Source organism: Lepus europaeus, chromosome 1, assembly GCF_033115175.1.
Source record: "Lepus europaeus isolate LE1 chromosome 1, mLepTim1.pri, whole genome shotgun sequence".
NCBI classification, from domain to species: Eukaryota; Metazoa; Chordata; class Mammalia; order Lagomorpha; family Leporidae; genus Lepus; species Lepus europaeus.
In genome coordinates, this window is record NC_084827.1 from 38343848 (window position 1) to 38363512 (window position 19665).

At 37.5% G+C, this 19665-nt stretch overlaps 1 protein-coding gene across 1 annotated transcript in view; it reads left to right on the forward strand.

The window, feature by feature from the left end:
• The first annotated feature begins 2077 nt into the window (after positions 1 to 2077).
• Positions 2078 to 19665, forward strand: part of LOC133762480 (cadherin-related family member 4-like) — a 123082-nt gene continuing 105494 nt past the window's right edge. Inside the window, exons 1-5 of the mRNA XM_062195476.1 lie at positions 2078 to 2111; positions 3352 to 3519; positions 8082 to 8252; positions 16069 to 16163; positions 17889 to 18011. Of these exons, the coding sequence (XP_062051460.1) occupies positions 2078 to 2111; positions 3352 to 3519; positions 8082 to 8252; positions 16069 to 16163; positions 17889 to 18011 (591 nt within the window). The remainder of the gene's footprint in view (positions 2112 to 3351; positions 3520 to 8081; positions 8253 to 16068; positions 16164 to 17888; positions 18012 to 19665) is intronic.

Sequence of the window (19665 nt, forward strand, 5' to 3'; positions counted from 1 at the left end):
ATCTAGTGTGAGAGGTTTGCTCCATAGTTGGGTGAAAGTTCAGGTTTTAAGCATGTTTTAGCTGATAGTATTTGATAGATTCTATTTTAATAATGAAAAAAATTCCTTACTAACCACTTTTATTTAATTGCTAAAAAGAAATATTCACTAAATAAAAAATTCCCTCATCAAAAATGACCACTCTAAGGAAAATACAATTTGTGATTTATTGGAGAAAGGCTCTAAGGATAATCTCTTTAAAAATGGCTTTTCTAAGCAGAAATAAAACAAAGGGTTCAAGACTTAGTTTCCTGGGGCCAACCTTGTGGTGCAGTAGGTTAAGCCTCTGCTTGCAACATTCTCATCCTATATCATAGTGTTTGGAATTGAGTCCTGCCTCCACTTTGATTTAGCTTCCTGTTAATGTGCTTGGGAATGCACTAGGTGCAAGGCCAGAGTTCCTGAGACCCACATGGGAGACCTACATGGAGTTTCTGGGTCCTGGCTTTGGTCCAGTGCAGGCTTGGCTGTTGTGAACATCTAGGAGATGAACCAGTGAATGGAAGATATTTGTCTCTCTTTCTGCCTTTCAAGTAAATAAATCAACCTTACAATAAAAAGAATTAGCTTACATAAACAGATATGATGCTGTTTATGAGAGAAACTTTCCAGGAAATAGTGGTGCTTATGTGGGATGCTGGCATCACAGTTGGTGGCTTGACCCACTGCACCACAATGCCATTCCCAATAAAATGAGTTTTTAAAGAAATAGTGTTTGATTTATCTTCAGCTAATTCTTCCTCTCATGATGAATTTTTATTAAATATATAGTAACATACACTGTTGAACATGTTATATATAGAATTTTAGAGACAGAAAAGGATTTTATTATAGTGTATTTATATCATTTTCAGTATATTTGTAAAAATTATAATGTGATATAGCATACTGTGATAAGCTATTTCCCATGGTTATATCATTATTTTAAATTTGCTCTAGTTTTTTCTATATATTTTATGAGTACCTAATAGTACATTATGACATGCTACTGTGAATAATTTATAAATATACAAATGCACATACCCTGGTAGAAAAGATTACAACTTGTCTTTCCAGTAGGATGCTATTATCAAAAGAGTAGTGCCTCATTTAAAAAAAAATCACTATTTCCTGGAAAGTTTCTCTCATTCACCTTTTTTGGAATCATTCTTTTCTTCTTCTAAAGTTTGGCATTATTTTATGAATGATATCACCCAGTCTGTCATGGTGTAGTTATTTTTACCCATTCCTTGCCATTGTTTGCTGGCTGTAAACCACCTAAGATGTCTGAGTCACCTGTGAAGTCTCACACCATCAATGGTGCGTGCACACTGGAAGCACTCAGGATTGTATGTTGATTAAATTGGCTCAGAGTTGGCAGATATATATGGAACCATGTTAAAAATAATGTTTTCAAGAGCAAATCTCCTGGAATTGGCAATATGGCGCAGCGTGGTAAGTTGCTGGTTGGAACTCTTGCATCTCATGTCAGAGTGCCTGGGATCAAGTCTCTGCTTCTGATCTGGCTTCGTGCTAAAGCACCTACGAGGCAGCACTCGATGTTCCAAGTGTGTAGGTTCCTGTCACCCATGTGGGAGACCAGCCTGGAGTTCCTGGCTCCAGGCTTTGGTGTGTAGGAGGCATTTAGGGAATGAATCAGAGGATAGAAGATCTCTGTGTGTCTCACTTTCTCTCTGACACTTGGCCTTTCATATAAATCAGTTTTAAAAACCATTGAAGAAAGAGCAAATCACCTGCACTTCGTGTCAAAAACTCTCTACATGTCACTCTACAACAAGTCTAAAGACCCAATTCAGTGTTGTTTTGCAATGGTTCTGGCATTGCTGATAATCTATACACTAGATATATATGAGGGACACCAGGCTGAAATATGATCTATGTTCTCATTCAAACAGGAAGCAACAACTACCTTCAGTGTTGAGTAACAACTTATTGACCTGTTGGCTTAATTTGCACACAGACTGAACTTATATAAATAGCTGAGGCCATGCATTTGTTGATAGATATTGCTATGGGCATCAGGGCGGCTGTTCTAAAAATGAACATCTTCAAGATTTTGTTGATATGCACAGGTTTGTTTAAGTTTGATGCTTTGCTTACCTTTAAGAAACTTAAATATTAGTTGAGGAATTTGAATTCCTGTTGATATCCTTTTAATTCATTGACTATTTCTTCCTAATGTTTTTTCTTGTTCTCTTTGTGATTTTGTGGTGTATGATTATATTAAGAACAAAAGTTCAAATAGGTCTCTAATTTTGGTGTTTTGGAGGGGCCTCTTTTTAAAGCATAATTTGCTGTGTAAATTCTCTATTATATAATAAATATTCATTTTAAATATTTGCCAATTTGTGATGACTTTTTCATGTTGGATGAGTGTTTACCATTTGTGTAGTCATATTCCATGGTCTGAGAGTGAGTTTTAGGATATGCCTAGTTCTACTTTTCACTTTAGAGATAGTGTAATGTAATTGACAATGTGTCTCAACTAAACCAATTCCAGGGCTTCTTTTCAAGCTAATAAAAAGAAAAACAATGAAAATAAGTAAACTTAGGGATATTTTGCTAATATTTTTTCAAGCAGCATTTACATTGTAATACTTTATATTAGAAATACAGCTTCTGTAAGCATGCAAAATGATTTGAATGAAATAATCAATAAACTAAAAGAAGAAATTAATGCAACTTGCTTTTCACTGAAATAGCCATTCTATATGGTGATTGTTAAATACTCGTGTTAACATACACTTTGAGATGTGATGACTTTGAACAGCCCTCATCTCGACTGTTGAGTAACGACTTTTTTTTTCATTCTATTTATTGAACTCTTTGTTTAGTATAGAATTAATCTTACGTGTATAAAATTAATTGAGAATAGGTCTTAGTTAAAAAATAAGAATGGGAATAGGAGAGGGAGGAGGAAGAATGGTGGGAGTGTGGGTGGGAGGCTGGGTATGGTGGGAAGAATCCCTATGTTCCTAAATTTTTATTTATGAACTACATGAAATCTGTAAACCTTAAATAAAAGCTTTCTGTGGAAAAAACTTAAAAAATACAAAAGAAGAGATAACTGAGCTGAAATCTTCTTCCTTCCAAGTTTGTTGTATGCAGCACAGCCCAGAAAAACCACATTGAAATGTGTGTTGGAAAAAAAGCAAAGATTGACCCAGTTTTAGATGGAGCTTTTGTCTCTATTACAGTTTCAACTATGTATATAATTTGTGCATACAAGCACATGAAATGACTACTGTTAACATTTTTCATTTTACATTTTTTTTGGTTTTACTTAAAAGTCTCTCTACGTTATCTTTTCAGTGTCTTTACACATTGAAGCTGAAGTTCAGGTATTGATTAACCCTGTGAACTTGCCTGAAAACATGCTCCCTGGGACTCAGCTAAGTCGCGCTTATGATAAAGATGTAGCTGGAAGAGCAGATGTCTACCACTTTCTTAATAAAACAAAGGATTTTGTCATCGATGCAAGTAAAAAAATTACCATTTATGTATTTTTTTCTTGTTGTGAAAGTTAAACTTTAAAGAAAATCACTTAGCTAAGCCCAAGTGCTATATTGAACTTCTGGGTCACAGTGTGTTGTAGAAAGTTCCATAAGCATGGTTTATGAAGAGACTTCCCAATCCTACCTTACTTCACAGTCATGACAAACCAACACAACATAGGTTTTATTTTCTGAAAGAATGAAAAATTTCTGCCCATTATATTAGCTTGAGAGTCACTCATTTTTTTCTGGAGCAAAAAAATCCTTTGAATAATAGGAAATATGGTCCAGAATATATATCTGTATTGATTTCAAGAAAAGAAAACTTAAAAAACAAAACAAAACAAAACTTAAAGCCAAGTGGATTGAATTGTTTCCCCAAAAAAGAAGGATTAATAAATTAGTTAAGGCTGGAAACAGACACCATGCTGCATGCTCCTGGGAGCACCTCACACCTGACCAGTTGATTTACACAGAAGGTGCTCAGTAGAGTCAATGAAGTCAAGTCCATATCTTGCAGCTAAGAGTAAAATAGAAACAAAAATTCAAATAATGCATTCTACTCACAATAAAGAATCCAGTAAGAGACAGTCACATTAAAAATGACAAAAATATTTCATATATTTATTTTAAAGTCATAGAGCCAGAGAGGGAGAGGTGAAAGAGGGGATGGAGAGGGAGAGGGAAAGTCAGAAGGGGAGAACTTTGATCTGCTGGTTCGCTCTGCAAATGCTTACAGTATCAGATCTGCGCATCTCAAATCTGGGAGCCAGGAATTTAATCCAGGTCTCCCAAATGGGTGACAGGAACTCCAGTATTTGAGCCATCACCTGCTGCCTCCCAGGGTGTGCATTAGCAGGAAGCTGGAGTCAGTAGTGGAGCCAGGCACTCTGATACGGGATGCAGGTATCTCATGCAGCATCCTAACTGCTACACCAATGCCTATCCAGAATTGATAGCTCTGATGCCTTTTGAAATAGGGTCTCACAGAATGTTTTTTAGTCAGGATAGGGTTTCTGTAGTTTACATAGACAATTAAACAGATGTTAATTCTAAACCAAGATGTAAGTCAGCTGTTTTATTTACATTTCAGACAGCTGTCAAAATGTGTATGCATTTGCGTGTTGTGCTCACAGACATTCAAAACATGGGTTGCTATGATTTTTATAAGTTTGAGAAAATGGCTTTGAAAAGAAGTTTTCTCTCTTGCCACTGTGCCTCTTCACTGGAGTGCCTGACAAGTGGCTGTGTACAACTTGCACTGTAAGAATAGCCCACACTTTTCTGTGGCAGTCAGGGCTATCTGTTGTTGTCTCACTGGCACCCTTCCTCTCAGTCATGGAGTGTGCTCTAAATCTCACAATTTAAATACAATGCGAGCAGCTCTGTTCCCTTCTGCCTAGAGCCATGATACCAGAAATCTGCCCCTAGAGAGGGATCTCTGATTCCCCCTTGCTACACTGCAGTAATGCCCATGGCCTTATCTGCACAAAGATCCACCCCTCCCTTAAGATATCCTCAAGTAACTGCCCTGTAGGTCTTCTATACCTTTTCCCTAAGAAAACTCCAACACGGCATTCATCCACCTGCTTATGCTTCGCACCATGCCTGAGCTGATGAATATTGCTGGACAAATCACACAAACCCGCACCCTGACTACTACTTGTTCCCAGAATTCCTTCACAATCTTTTCTTCACTGTCAGTGATTTTTATTAATGTACAAGTATGATTGTATCACTACAATTCTTTGAGATCTATCCATCTTCACCTATCAATCATCTGTCATTTATCATCTCTCAATCATCTATCACCCATGTATGAATGTATGTTTCAATCATTTATCTATATTACCTAGCTATCCATCCATCACCTCATATCAGTAACTCTTTGATTTCTTCCTATTTTCCCCAAAGTAAAATCCAAACCCTTTAAAGTGATGCACAAATCTCTGTAAAATGTGACTCCTCATTTTCTTTTCAGATTGAAATGGTCCTACTCTCCATTGCATAATCTGTATTTTAGTCCAAATATCCACTTCCTGTTGCACAGCTTTCTACTCTTTCTGGGATTTTGCACGTACCATGTCCTCTGCCTCCTCTGCTCGCCTCTCCCTGCCAACTCCTTCACATCTTGCATAAGTTAGTTCAGAAGTGATTGTTTCCAGGAAGTCATTTCAGCATCCATCATGTTGCCAAGGTTAGGTAAAATGCTCCTCCTTCGTATTTTTTAAGTCACTCCCTCTGTAGCCGTTTTACTTACTTGATTCTCAAGCACAAGGACCATGCTTGATTCAGTTGTTAGCCTTTTTAATTTTATGGTCTCTATACTAATTAAATTACTGACTGTATTTCTGTACCCTCACTCAACGTTTCCAATCTGTATGGACCCTATTTATGTGTTTTGGTGCTGTGTGACAAACCACCTCAAAAATATGGTGGTTCCAAACAACACTGAATCCCCCCGTCACGATTCTGGGAGTTGACTGAATGCGTCTGCCTTCTTGTTCAGGTTCATTCCAAAGGCTGAATGCCAAAGGTTTGTTCAGGTCAATTCCAAAGGAAAGTTCATGTTAATCTCTGAAATCCAGTGTGGCAATGTTCTCTATGTTAATATGAATTTGCCTTTGGCTTCTCTAGGATGTCAAAGATCTCAGATGCCACTACTGATGTCTTGTCCACAAAACCCTATGGATACACTAGCACTGAAGAGATTGGTTATAGTCAATACCACACTAGAAATCCCTCCCTTGATAGCTTGTGACTTTAGCCCCTAAAGGACACAGCTATTATTGTTATTGTATTTCCTTTCTTTCTTTCTTTACTTATTTATTGAGCACTACCACCAAGAGCAGGAGAGAGAGAGAGAGAGAGAGCGAGTGAGCACTACCTCTCCAAACCACTGGTTCCCTCCTCAGCCAAAGTCAGAAGTTGCTAACTCAACCCTGGTATCCCACCTGGATGATAGGGACCCAACCACTTGAGCCATCACTTGTTGCCTCCCAGACTACATATTAGCAGGGAGCTTGAAACAGGAGCCCAGCCAGCATTTGAAGCCAGGTACTTTGACATGGGCTGCAAGAATCTCAACCAGCAACTTAATCGTTAGGCCAAATGCCCACTGCAGATCCAACCATTACTGAGCCAACAGATGATGCGTTTTCAAGACAAAGTACTGAGAGTCTTCCTCCAGTATATGTCTTTGACACCAGACATAAGGGGTGAAAAAAAATTGATTAGGAGTAGGCGACACCCACACAATGATCCCATCAAATTTTAGCCCTCTTAGTCTGTATGGTTGATTCTACTAAGAGCCCTCCAGATTTGCTACAATAACACACTTGCAGGTTGCCTCTTGTTCTATTTGGAAAGAATTTGTAAGCTCTATTTCATTTTGAAGGAAGTTCAGTTCAGGTTATTCTTGCTTTCTGCCATGACTTGATTTGGCTTGACTCTTATTATCCCATAATATTGGAAAAGAGACTTGACAAAAAAGCGTCCAGGAAGTTTATTTGTAACTGGGAGCCTCAGTTTCTGTCCTTATTAAGTTTGTTAACAAGATTAACAAATGTAAACAAGTTAGTATGTATTTTTAAAAAGGTATTCCTACTGATAGTAGTCAATATACCGGAATATAAAATATTATTTTCCTCTATAATTCAATGATTGATTGATTGGGGGATTTATTAGGCTATTCCAAATATGACATTAATTTTTACATATTTGCTTTGCTAAAAATGGATTATAATTTCTTCTTAAAATGCCTAGATTTAATGGAACTAATGATGCCAATAATAACAAAATAAAAAATACTGTTTTTATTAGTGTCTGTATTTTTCTTCTCTTCATCTGTACTTTCTTTTCCTGTCTTCAATTAAAACAGCTGATTGTTTTACTCCCAGGATAGTCCATCAGGGAATTGGTTACTGTTGCAATATATCGCATATAAAAGTCTCTTTTCTGAGACAGGATACCTCCTTTGACAGCAGAGAATTTCTTGGTGATAGTTTATCTTGGTGGCCACTCAAACTTGTGTCAAATATATTTTATGATCTTAGGGCAAACTCAAGATAACTAATAAGGTTGGATATAAACAAATGGATTTTTTTTCCTCTGCTAGTAAAAAGTAGACATGAACTGTGATGACACCAGATCTCTGTCATGTGACAGTGCGTGTAATTTTGGAAATGATTTTCAATGAAAATGTTCCAGGGCAAAGCATGGTTTTATTCAGAGTAGAAGCCTAAATCTTAGAACCCTTGAAAAGAAAATCAACTGTTAGCATTTGCTGTCCATTTGTGTATGTTGACTATCTCCCTTGTGGTGACTAAAAAAGTGGTCAGGACCATTCTATTCTTGTTTTTCTTCCTCTGCTTCAGTTAAAGATTCATGTAATGCTAGTAAATTGAGGGAATTTTGTAGTCCATGTCATTTCCAATTTATGTTCTTGCAAAAGGGTTAAGATATGTAATTCCACTATATTTCCGTACACTAAAGGAATGTTTCCATATACCAATGGTAATGATAATGTGTGGATTCTCTCTGTCCTAGGTTCTGGTGTAATCACGTCTACCAAAGTTTTTAATTATGAAACAGACCCAATAAGATTTCTGCTGATCGTTGACAGCGGAGGGCTCCGCAGACGGGTTTTGACAGTGAACATCATTGATGTTCCCGAAAGTCCAGACTGTACCGCTGACCCCCAGTTTTCTTCAGGGACAGGTATGAGATGGGATTTGCCTGGACTGTGCTTTCCACAGCTGCCTGTAATGAGAGAGGACAGGCACACCTCTTCTGGTAGAGATGCTCAGTAATTTTTTTATTATGCATCTTATGTTTGTTTAAGTAAAGAGCTGAACATACACGCAGATATTCATGTATGTAAAAAACATCTAGTAATGTAATTTCTGAGTTTGGAATGATTTGGAAAACAGGTTATCCACATAGAAATTTTTAATTCACATTTCTGTGGAGGGTGGAGAGCAAGCTCATTAAAAACATTAAAGATTCTTCAAAGGGGGCCGGCGCCGCGGCTCACTAGGCTAATCCTCCGCCTTGCAGCGCCGGCACACCGGGTTCTAGTCCCGGTCAGGGCGCCGGTTCTGTCCCGGTTGCCCCTCTTCCAGGCCAGCTCTCTGCTGTGGCCAGGGAGTGCAGTGGAGGATGGCCCAAGTGCTTGGGCCCTGCACCCCATGGGAGACCAGGATAAACACCTGGCTCCTGCCATCGGATCAGCGCGGTGCGCCGGCCATAGCGCGCCAGCCGCGGCGGCCATTAGAGGGTGAACCAACGGCAAAGGAAGACCTTTCTCTCTCTCTCTCTCTCACTGTCCACTCTGCCTGTCAAAAAAAAAAAAAAAAAGATTCTTCAAAGGACTTACACAAAAGAGGACAGGAGAGAAATAAAAGGTTAAGCCTTACATGGTAAATGCCAAAAAATTTGATTTTAATACTCTTGAAGTTCAACTATTATTTTAGTTTCCCAAAGAGGTGGAGAAGGCAGACAGTAATCAAATCCAAAAACAAATGTAAAATTTTCAATTGGACAGGAAATAGAAATAAAAGATGTTGAATTATGAAATTCACTAATATGTGTGTGTTTCTTTGTTAACCAGAAACATAAAGAAAGCTGACACTTTGCCTTACATCTAAACTCTGATGTGGGTAAATAATCAAGACCATAAGGCAAATACCCCCAGACAGAATAGGGCATGATGACTCAGCGTAATTGAAAGTCCAATGTGATAGACATGGAGTGAGCACTAAGTAACATGGCATACAATGATTACTGAGAAAAGGGTATTTTAAGAATGTCTGCCTTTTTCCCAAGAGCAGTGGGAATCCTTTGACAAATTTTAAGCAGATTGGTGTTTCAAATAGATCCATCAGGTTGATTATAGAAGGACAGGAAGGAGGTAAAGTTTGAATACATATAGCAAGCATTGTTAAGAGTTCCACGATAAATAAACTTTCCAGGCTAAAAGGCAAAGTCGAGGACATAATTTGGGCAGGACTTAATATAATAAGAAAGGAAACATGTTTTTATAAATTTTTATTGACAAAATTATTTTAAATAAAAAATCATAAAACAATTGGATATAATTTCATCTTACAGGTCTACTAGTGAGAAGGTAGATTTTATTTTTTCAAGGAAGTAAAATTTTCTTGCATTGGATGGGGTCTTGAATACTGCATATCATCAGTGAATGGCTTTTACTGCTTAGCTAACAAATGAACCACTTTTAGGATCTTATTTTTGATTGAAGTCTCATTTTCATTTATATTTGTGCATAAAATCTACCATTTTAGAATATTTTATATTAACTATTTTACTTTTTCTGAGCATTGTTTGACTGTAGAGTGAGGATATTGTGATGAGTACTTACTTTTGTTCTCCTTGAATGTGTTACATTATTTTTATCATAGCTATGGTGTGATTGTATAGCAAACATACAATGCTTTGTCACATTATAAACTTTAAAAACCTCACATCCATCTTACCTTAAAGTTAATGTCTGCTATGGTTTGCATATGAGTTGACCTCCAATGTCATAAGTTAATGGTGGTAAGAGAGAGGAAATTTGATGCAATTACGGTGTTTAGGAGGTGGGCTCATTGGGATGTCCTTAGGTCACTGGGAATGTGACCTTGCAAGGTAGGTCTAATGAGAGAATTGTTACAAAAGCCTGAGTTGAGCCTAGACACTCTCTGCTTCCTGGCTCACCATGTGATCCTTCTCCACACACAACACCATTGTTGTCCACCGCCCTCACCAGATGCCAAACCTCTGGGGCTGCTGATCTTATACTTGAACCTCTGAAACTGTCAGCTAAAAACCTTTCTCTTTGTTAAGTTTGTTGCCTCAAATGTTTTGTTATGGTGCTGGAAAGCTAGCTAATGCTGCATCATTTGAAGTCCATGTCCCTCTTCTTGTTTTGTTGTGATGGATAGGCATGTTAATTTAAAATAGCACCATGCTGAGAATGCTATAATAAGAAATTACTGGGACTTGGACTGTTTCAAAGGATAAGAGCACCTTATATGGCTTCCTTATCCATCACTCAACTCTGTCATTGCAGCAAGAATTCAATAATAAGTGATCCATAAACCAATGGATGGATATGTATTTTGTCAATACTTTATTTATGAGCACTGAAACATGACTTCTGTGCAAATTTCACATGTCACAAAGTACAAGTCTTTTGATTTTTAAACCATTTTTACCACAGAAAGACAAATATTACATTTTCTCTTGCATGTAGATGTTAATAAAGAGTTTAACATTACATAATGCCATGTTATTTGGTATATAGATAATAATAAATATTGTCTTCACTGAATTATACAACCTACATGACAACATTTCCTTCATTCCTCACTTTAATATCATTGTCATCAATCCCACATTATATGATATTAGTCTCCCTGTTTTGAAGAAATATAGTATATGGAAATATGCTAAAATTATTAAATATTAAAACTAATTTTACAAATGTTCTAGGAGCATAAAGAAAAATGAAGTGTCACACTGTATATCATAAATATGCATACTTATGATTATTAATGTTTTAATACAAATATTTAGATGAAAAACATAACCATTTTATTTAATAGTGTAAAAATTATTGTTAGCGCAAAGAACATACAAAAATGTGCAGCAGTATAGATTTCACTGATGGATGATAGTCTGAAGACCCAAAGAGTAGGAAAAAAGATATCAGTAACCCAGAGAAGGCATGATAATTTGGTTTAGGAAGCTAATGAAGATGGAAAGAAAGGTATTGAGGTGGACTCTGGGGTTTCTTGTGTGGAGATCCTCATGTGAGATATAAGAAACCTACAAGTAGACCAAATTTGGAGAGAAAACTCATGAGTTCACTGTTGAACGTGTGGTGTTTGATATCCCTTTGTTATATCAAAGGAGAGATTTAAGTAAGCAATTGAGCTCACAGGTCTTGCCTAGGGCTATAAATGTTTTGTAATTGAAACCATGGACTTGGATGAGATTACTCAGCCTGAGAGAAGAGAATTAGAAGAGGGGAGGGCATGGAGCCAAACCTTGAGGAACTCCTACACTTAATGACGTGGGGAAGAAACTCAGCCTGCCAAGGAGTCTAAGAAGGAGCAACTAAAATGGTGGGAGAAAAAGGAGAGAATCACGCCATGTGTGGCAAATGCAGAGCGTGTTTCAGGGGACTGCTTGAATTCAAGAGTTGACTAAAATAAAGAATTAAAATGACCATCGAATTTAGTGATATGGGAGAAATGCTAACTAACGAGTTCTGAGAATTATTCATGGATGTTATAGAGGTGGAAACCAAGATCGGGCAGATTAAATAGAGAATTGTGAAGAGCATTTTTTTTTTTTAGAAATTTGAAGTGAAATTGGAGAGAAGGCCATGGCAGAATTATGTGAGATTGGCAACGGTTTCTTTTTTCTTTTTTTAAGAAAGATAGGTGATGATTTTACAAGCAAATAGGGGAGGAGACCATATGAATGGGAAGTTGAAGACATAAGAAAGAGAAAGTAGGAGATGCGATCAGAGCACAGGTGGAATCAACCAATCATCTATGCATCTAGCCTACACATCTATCTGTCTTCTAAACATGTTTAAGTGAATATTTATAATTTTGGTTTATTTTATGTTCAACAAATTCAAAGTGTCTTGAGTTGTAAATTTTGTCCTTTCAGATATACTTGCAACCCAATCTCTGAAAACTTACAAGTGAGCTAGGAGGTCCTAATTATTTGGGTGTGTGTTTGAAATAACTTCTCTTTAAGATTACCATTAAAATATGGTTCTCTAGAAAAAGGTTTCATTGTCCCTTGATTTGAAAAATCATTCATGTAAGCTGTAACTTTTCTTGGAAAATATAAAATAAGTGAAACATTAACCATTTTGAAATTCGAACCACATAAGCCAAAATCAGTCACTCATTCATCAAATGAGCCATATTAAATACCATTTAAAATGATTATAAAAATAAAATAGGATTTTTGTGTGTGCAACTCTATTATATTGTGCTCAAATATCCTATCCCATATAAGCTATTGAAGGAACACTAATTATAGTCATAAATGCAATGCTTATACTATTGTATTGGTACAAATGTCACTTACTACCCAAGGACCCTTGGGTAGTAAAATCACTACTCTCTATTTTATATTCCTAGTGCTGGTGCTGTCCAGTATATGAGGAGGCAAAAGGTGTACACTTGGAGATGGCAGGATAAAGTGGAATCTAGAGCAGCCTGGCGATCATAGGCAGTTGTTGGTTACGATTTGGAAGGCTGTAATGAGGCTTTTGCCTGACCTGAGACCTTACTGGCTCTTGAGGAACTGTGCCAACATTGATATTCCCAGGCGGTTTTTTCCCCAGAGATACTCAGAAACTCTAGTGTGGTTCCTGCAAAGGTGAAATGCTCTTTTTCGTCCAAGAGAAGGAAAGTCAATGGTAAAAGTAGAAAAGAAATGAAATAAGATGGCCACTGACTGTCCACTGATCTGGCAGCAGGGAGACCTCTGATAACTTTTGGAAACACTTCCTGTTTGTAGAGGGAGACTTTAGTAGAATGGACTGGAAAGACTTAGTGGGAGAAGAAGGAGATACAATCTCTGGCCCTGAAGGGTAAGAAAGAGACAGGACCATAGTTAAGGTGGGCTTGGAATCAATGATGCTTTTCTTTCCTTTCCTTTCCTTTCCTTTCCTTTCCTTTCCTTTCCTTTCCTTTCCTTTCCTTTCCTTTCCTCTCCTCTCCTCTCCTCTCCTCTCCTCTCCTCTCCTCTCCTCTCCTCTCCTCTCCTCTCCTCTTCTCTTCTCTTCTCTTCTCTTCTCTTCTTTTCTTTTTTGTTTTTAATGAAAGAGACTTGAGCAAGTTTACATACTGATGAGAAGTAGGCAGAAGCAAGGGAGTGACTGAAGATGCAAAGTCAAGTCCCTGAGGAGGTACCAGGGGAGATGTTGCACAGTGGACAGGCATTACCCTTAGCGATGAGAAGTTCTTTCTTCAGAACAGGATATGAGAGGGTGCAAATGTAAACAGGTGTGTAAGGCATGGGGAAATGGTCAGCTATAACTAGTGCAGCTGTTTCTATTTATGCTGTCCAGTAGGGTGAAAGATACTCTATGAAGAATGAGACAGAAGGAGAAGGTAGGGCTAAGAGGTTGGGGTAAAAAGGCAAAGTCTGAAACAGTTGGTAGAGAAAGTTGGAGAGAATGGGATAGAGACTTGCTTAAGGGCACAGAGGGTTCAATATGGTCATTCTTCTAATAATTTTCTTTGCAATATGTAGCTCGGGCTTACACGTATAGATATTCATCCATATGCAGGAAATTTTTTTTATTTTTAATTTGGGCAGGCATTTCATACAATGGGTAAATTGTTGTTTAGTCTGCCTGAACCCCATATTGGAGTGTCCTTGATTATGATCCAGCTCCCTGCTAATGGAAGCATAAGATGATGACTCAAGTGCTTGAGCCAATGCCACCCACATGGAAGACCAGACTAATTTTTTCTATCCTGCCTTCATCCTGGCCCATCCCTGGCTGATACAGGCATTTTGGAAGTGAATTAGCAGATGGAAGATCTTTCTATGCCTTTTAAATAAAATGAAAATTAAAAAACAATTTAAACTTTAAGCTCAGTGTTCTGAGAAGTTCTAGAGACCTATATTCCTCTAACACATATTTTGCTTTATTCTTTTTTTCTTTAAAGATTTATTTATTTATTTGAAAGGCAGAGTTACAGAGAGACAAAGTCAGAGAGCAAGAGAGAGAGGTCTTCCATCTGGTGGTTCACATCCCAAATGGCATCAATGGCTGGAGCTATGATAATCCAAAGCCAAGAGCCAGGAGCTTCTTCCAGGTCTCCCACACGGCTGCAGGGACCCAAGGACTTGGGCCATTTTCTGCTGCTTTCCCAGACCATAGCAGAGAGCTGGATTAAAAGAGGAGCAGCCGGATCTTGAACAGCGCCCACATGGGATGCTGGCTTTGCCGGTCCCACGTCATTCTTTTAAAAAATGTTTATTATCTTAAAATCTAATGTTTTATTATTTATTTGTCTGTAACAAAAAATTAATTTGGGAGTCTCGTGAGGACTGGGACTAACCATGTGTGGTACTTTGAACGTAATAGAATTTCTAGTTTTTTACACTTTGTGTAGACTCCATGTTTCTGGCAATCAGTTTGTATCATTGTCAGGCTTGTTGTTAGCCTTCTCTTTTTCTCTTACCTACAGGTTTTCTGGGTCATTTCTTGCTTGAAAAAAGACATTGTGGTTGGATAGAAAGTTGAGATTTTATTTGCTAGGATTTGTTGAACTTGCTTCTGTTTAAAAAAATTTACTTAAAGTTTGTTATGATGCTTGGTAATGCTCTGTATATAAAACACTCTGAGGGCATGATTTGCATGTAATTTTTCTTTACTATTGTTTCTGCAGGAAATATTGGGCAGGAGACATGGTTATAAGTAGTCATCAGTGTCCCTCACTACTTACTTTAAAGGGCCACACAGTGGCATAGTAGGCTAAGCCTTCACCTGTGGCACCAGCATCCCATATGGGTGCCAGTTTGTGTCCTGGCTGTTCCTCTTCCGATCCTACTCTCTTCTTTGGCCTGGAAAATCAGTAGAAGATGGCCCAAGTACTTGGTCCCCTGTACTTGTGTGGGAGACCCAGAGGAAGCTCCTGGCTCCTGGTTTCAGATTGGCCCAGCTCTTGCCATTGCAGGCATTTGGAGAGTGAACCAGTTGATGGGGACCTTTCTCTCTGTCACTCCCTCTGTCTGTAAATCTACCTCTCAAATAAATAAATAAAATCTTAAAAAAAAAAGAACACATTAAATTCAGTTGGGCAATTTGTTAGAATTTAAATTTGTTATGGTACAAACTTGATCCCCTGATTGTATGTGTAAGAAATAAATATTTGAAATTTGATATTACTCAATTTGAGTGAAACTATTTCAAAGTCATATTACAATAGAATGTAATGACACAGCACACACACACTCACAAACAACACACCAGAAGTCAATAAAACAATTACTTTAACCTGAGTACTTCCTAAAGTCACTCCACCAACATTGTATTGCAAGTTTTTTTTTTTTTTTAAGCTGTGGTGGAGGATGTGGAAAGGTGTTAGAAGGTGTCCAGGGTGTTGTTAATTTGTTGTTCTTCCAAATGCTTCTGTAAGAAACAGAACTCTTTGCTGCCTTGTCCCATCAGGTCTAAACTTGGAGCACAGGAAGCTGGGGAGGCCACGTGCTGGATCCCCTCAGGACAGCTTTTCATCCTATTTGTCACACTGTTCTCATTCAGCTAGAGTTGCCACCAAAAGTGTCAGGAAGTAATGAAAAGTCACTATCGTGGCAGGAAGGGTGACAAGAAGCTCAGAGGAAAAATGCAGACGTGAGAAGAAAGAGCTAGCTATCTTAAAGCCCCACTCTCCAACCTGAAGTGAATCTTGTTCTGTTTTTCTTAAAGAGATAATGAATGCATGGTACACCTTATCTTTTGATACATGATGGTTTTGCTTCACAGCTACTGTGGAACTTGATGAGGACTACCCACTGTTTCAATCCATTTACAGAGTGACAGCCACAGATGAAGACTTTGCCAATGGCGACAGGCTGAAGGTGGGTGGTGATCGTTGTGTGAGATGCCTATGTCAGTTCAGCAAACAGAGTAAGGCTTTGGAGGTATTTTTCAAGAGTAATTATTATGACCTGATAATATAAAAGCTTGTAATGAAGTTAGCTCCTATAATGCATCGTTTGTATTAGTGTCAGTAGTAGCAATTTTTAGGTGTGCAGTAAAGTAACACAGTGCTTTCTCCTGGAGATGGAGACCAGGAGGAAGACATCGATGGTGAGAAAAAAACTGAGGCTTTGTCCTTGGGGCTCTCATCAGAGCTCTTTCCTCTAGCTAGTTCCATGACACATGTGAATGTGATTATGTATTTTTTGATGTTTCAGTACCCTAATTACTAAGTCTCTAACTCTAAGAGCCCTACTTTTCTCATAATTGATTCATGGTTGTAAAGTCTCTTAGAGATTTGGCAAAATAAAAAGGAACATATAAAGTTCTATCCTGGAGGATTCTGTGGTACCCTGGACTATGAAAATTAGCCGGAGTGCTCTGCAGCTGGCTTTTAACACATGTATTGAAAGAGTTTACTACTTCTAATTTAGTAACTCATGGAATGAAGTAATAAGCACCAAATGGCCAAGGAGGTCTCGGGTGACTTGGGCTAAGTCATGGCTGAGCCACTAAGTAGAGACGTGATACTGGGGAAGTCACTTCATCCCTCATGCCCTTGATTTTCATAATTATGAGAGGAGGCTTTTTTCTCCTTTCTTTAACCTTCAGTAATATATCTCCTATTGTCAGTCAAAACCTCAACATCCCTGTGGAAAGCTCCAAAAATAATTTTGTTGCAGACCAGCCAATACAAAATTGTTGAGAAACATGAGAACTTCCTCACTGGATGATGTCTTTTCATTAGAGGAAGAAAAAGGGCCCTTGGTTCAAGTTGAACATAGTGATTACCAGTTCTGTCATCTGTAGGAACAGGGTAGGGACCGAGCAGGTGCTTGTTTAGAATTTAGTGTTTTGAGACCCAGTGACATCATTACAGGCTATGACACATATCAGATGAATACAAAATATGCAGAAGGGTTGGCCTTTCCTTTAATGAAATTTTACCTTATTTCAAATTAAATTTTCTTCAGATACTTTTAAGAATAAATTAATCTACTTTTGCCTCAACATAGGTAGTATAAATAAATAAAAAATGGAATAAAGAACATAAGATAAATCATGAATTGTGTATTAACTGTATGACTATTTGTCAAATCTTTGTGCTAATTGGCTAAACAACAATATTTTTGTTAATATTTTATTTGAAAGTCAGAATGACACACACACACACACACAGATCTTCCATCTGCTGGCTCACTCTCCAAATGCCTGCAACAGCTGAGGCTCAACCAGGCCAAACCCAGGAGCCTAGAACTGTGTCTGGGTTTCCCACTTGGGTGGTAGGGGCCTAGGTACTTTGGCCATCCTCTGCTACTTTTCCAGACTCATTAATAGGAAGTTGGATCAGAAATGGCATTCTGATGTGGGACAATGGCATTAAAGCAGTTATTAACCCACTATACCATAACATCACCCCAACTGTATGTTTTTCTCTGCATTTTGAATATGTTAGTGATTGTAATGCTTGTTAGGTTATAAAACTGAAATTAATCAGTGTGAAATAGGGAACTTTCTACATGTTTGCTCTGTTATTGTATCTTAATAACCTTCCCACCTTCTCATTTATTTTGGGATGTGTAATGCATAAGTTATTTTTCTAGTACACCATTGAGACACAACTCTCTGGACCAAAGAGAGGAGCCAACTGTTTTGGCGTGGACCCTGTAAGTGGTGTTGTCAGCGTGAATGGTGAAGATTCCTTGGACTTCGATGCTGGATTTCATGTAATTAATGTTGATCATTTTCCACATAGAGGGAAGGAAAGTGAGAATTTTGAACTCTTAATGAAAAATTAAACACATAGTGATTATAAAGAGGAGTGGTAATTTGTGTGATTGTCAGGACTTTTGCAGTAAACGAAAGCCTAAATCTGAGCTTTGTGGTTACTCAAAGAATCATGTCTTACCTTTTAGATCTGCTGTAAGGACTTTAAGGGGAAAAAATTGTAATGTCTTTTAATTAGGAGAAACAAAATTAGCAAATCATTAAATTTTAAAAGTGCATTCTTAGTTGATGCATAGTAATTTTACATACTTATATTTTATACATTTACACAATGTTTAATAAGCAAATCAGGGTAATCGGCATTTCCAACTCCTTAAACATTTCCCAATTTTCTGAGTTTGGAGCTTGTGAACACCAAATCATTTATTTTAAAATACAGCTGTATATTAAAGAGATAGAAAAAACTTAAAAGTCAGGTTTTCATATTGAAATTGTTAGAACATTTGTGCTGACTCCCATTTAGAATGTTAAAACACTTCTATAGGCCAAGGTACAATCAGGTATGAACCTAATGGATTAATCTGAAACTAACATAGTAGGAAAGGGGAACAATTTCTTTTATTCTTATGAGAAACATAATTTAACAAGAACTCTTTGGTGATGATTTTCTGAGTGGAAAATTAACTAATTAACTAATTAATTTGAAATTAACTAATTAACTAATTAATTAACAACTAATTGGAAAGAAACCAACTACATGGATATTGAAATGGTTTGTCCATACAGATATGAGAATGTGAAGGTTGAGAAATAAATGAAAAGTTATTATTACACATATTATTATTTTTTCAGAATTCCTCTTCATGTATTATTTGTATAAGGTGGCTGAAAAATAGAAATAAAGGTAAATGAAAGTAGAAATAGAAAAGTTACTGCTGAGTAGATATTTAGAAAGAAGAAGATTTAATAGTTAAAGAAGATCTCAACTTTCTACTCTCAAAGGATATAAATGGTGGATGAGAGCCAATGAATTCTATTTAAATTTCAGCTTGGATATGTTGAGTGTTAGAAGATGGGATAAAGTCCAATGATACATATCTTTTAAACAATCTGAGTGTTAGAACTACAGTATGAAATTAAGTTTAGATGGAAAAGAAATGGAGGTTATGCCTCTGAGCCAGGTATTTAAACAGTTCAACTCCACACCTCTGACCACCCCCGCCTCAGCCTTCCTTGTAGCCTGGACTCATACATTCAACCAAACTTCCACTATGTCCTTGGAGACCTCTCCAGCTTTCCACTACATACTAATCAATTCATTTTTATGACATCTGACATGTTGCTACCCATACAAGTGATTGAAGTTTGGTGCAGTCATTGAGTCCTGGAGGAGTTTGCCAAAGATTTGCACCAAACAGGTTAATAAGGGATATATTACTGCCCCAGTGGCTTTTGTTTTCAAAAATATACTTGCTGATTTGGATAAATGATGTCTAATGAGTGAGCTCTGTGACAGGCTGACAAGGGAAATATCTGAGATCTCATGACACACTCAGCACTTCAGAAATTTATACACCATTTTCCTTATCCCAAGAGGAGTTCATGGTCATGTTTCTAGGGGTTAGCATCAAACAGTCTGCCTTGTGAGTTGTA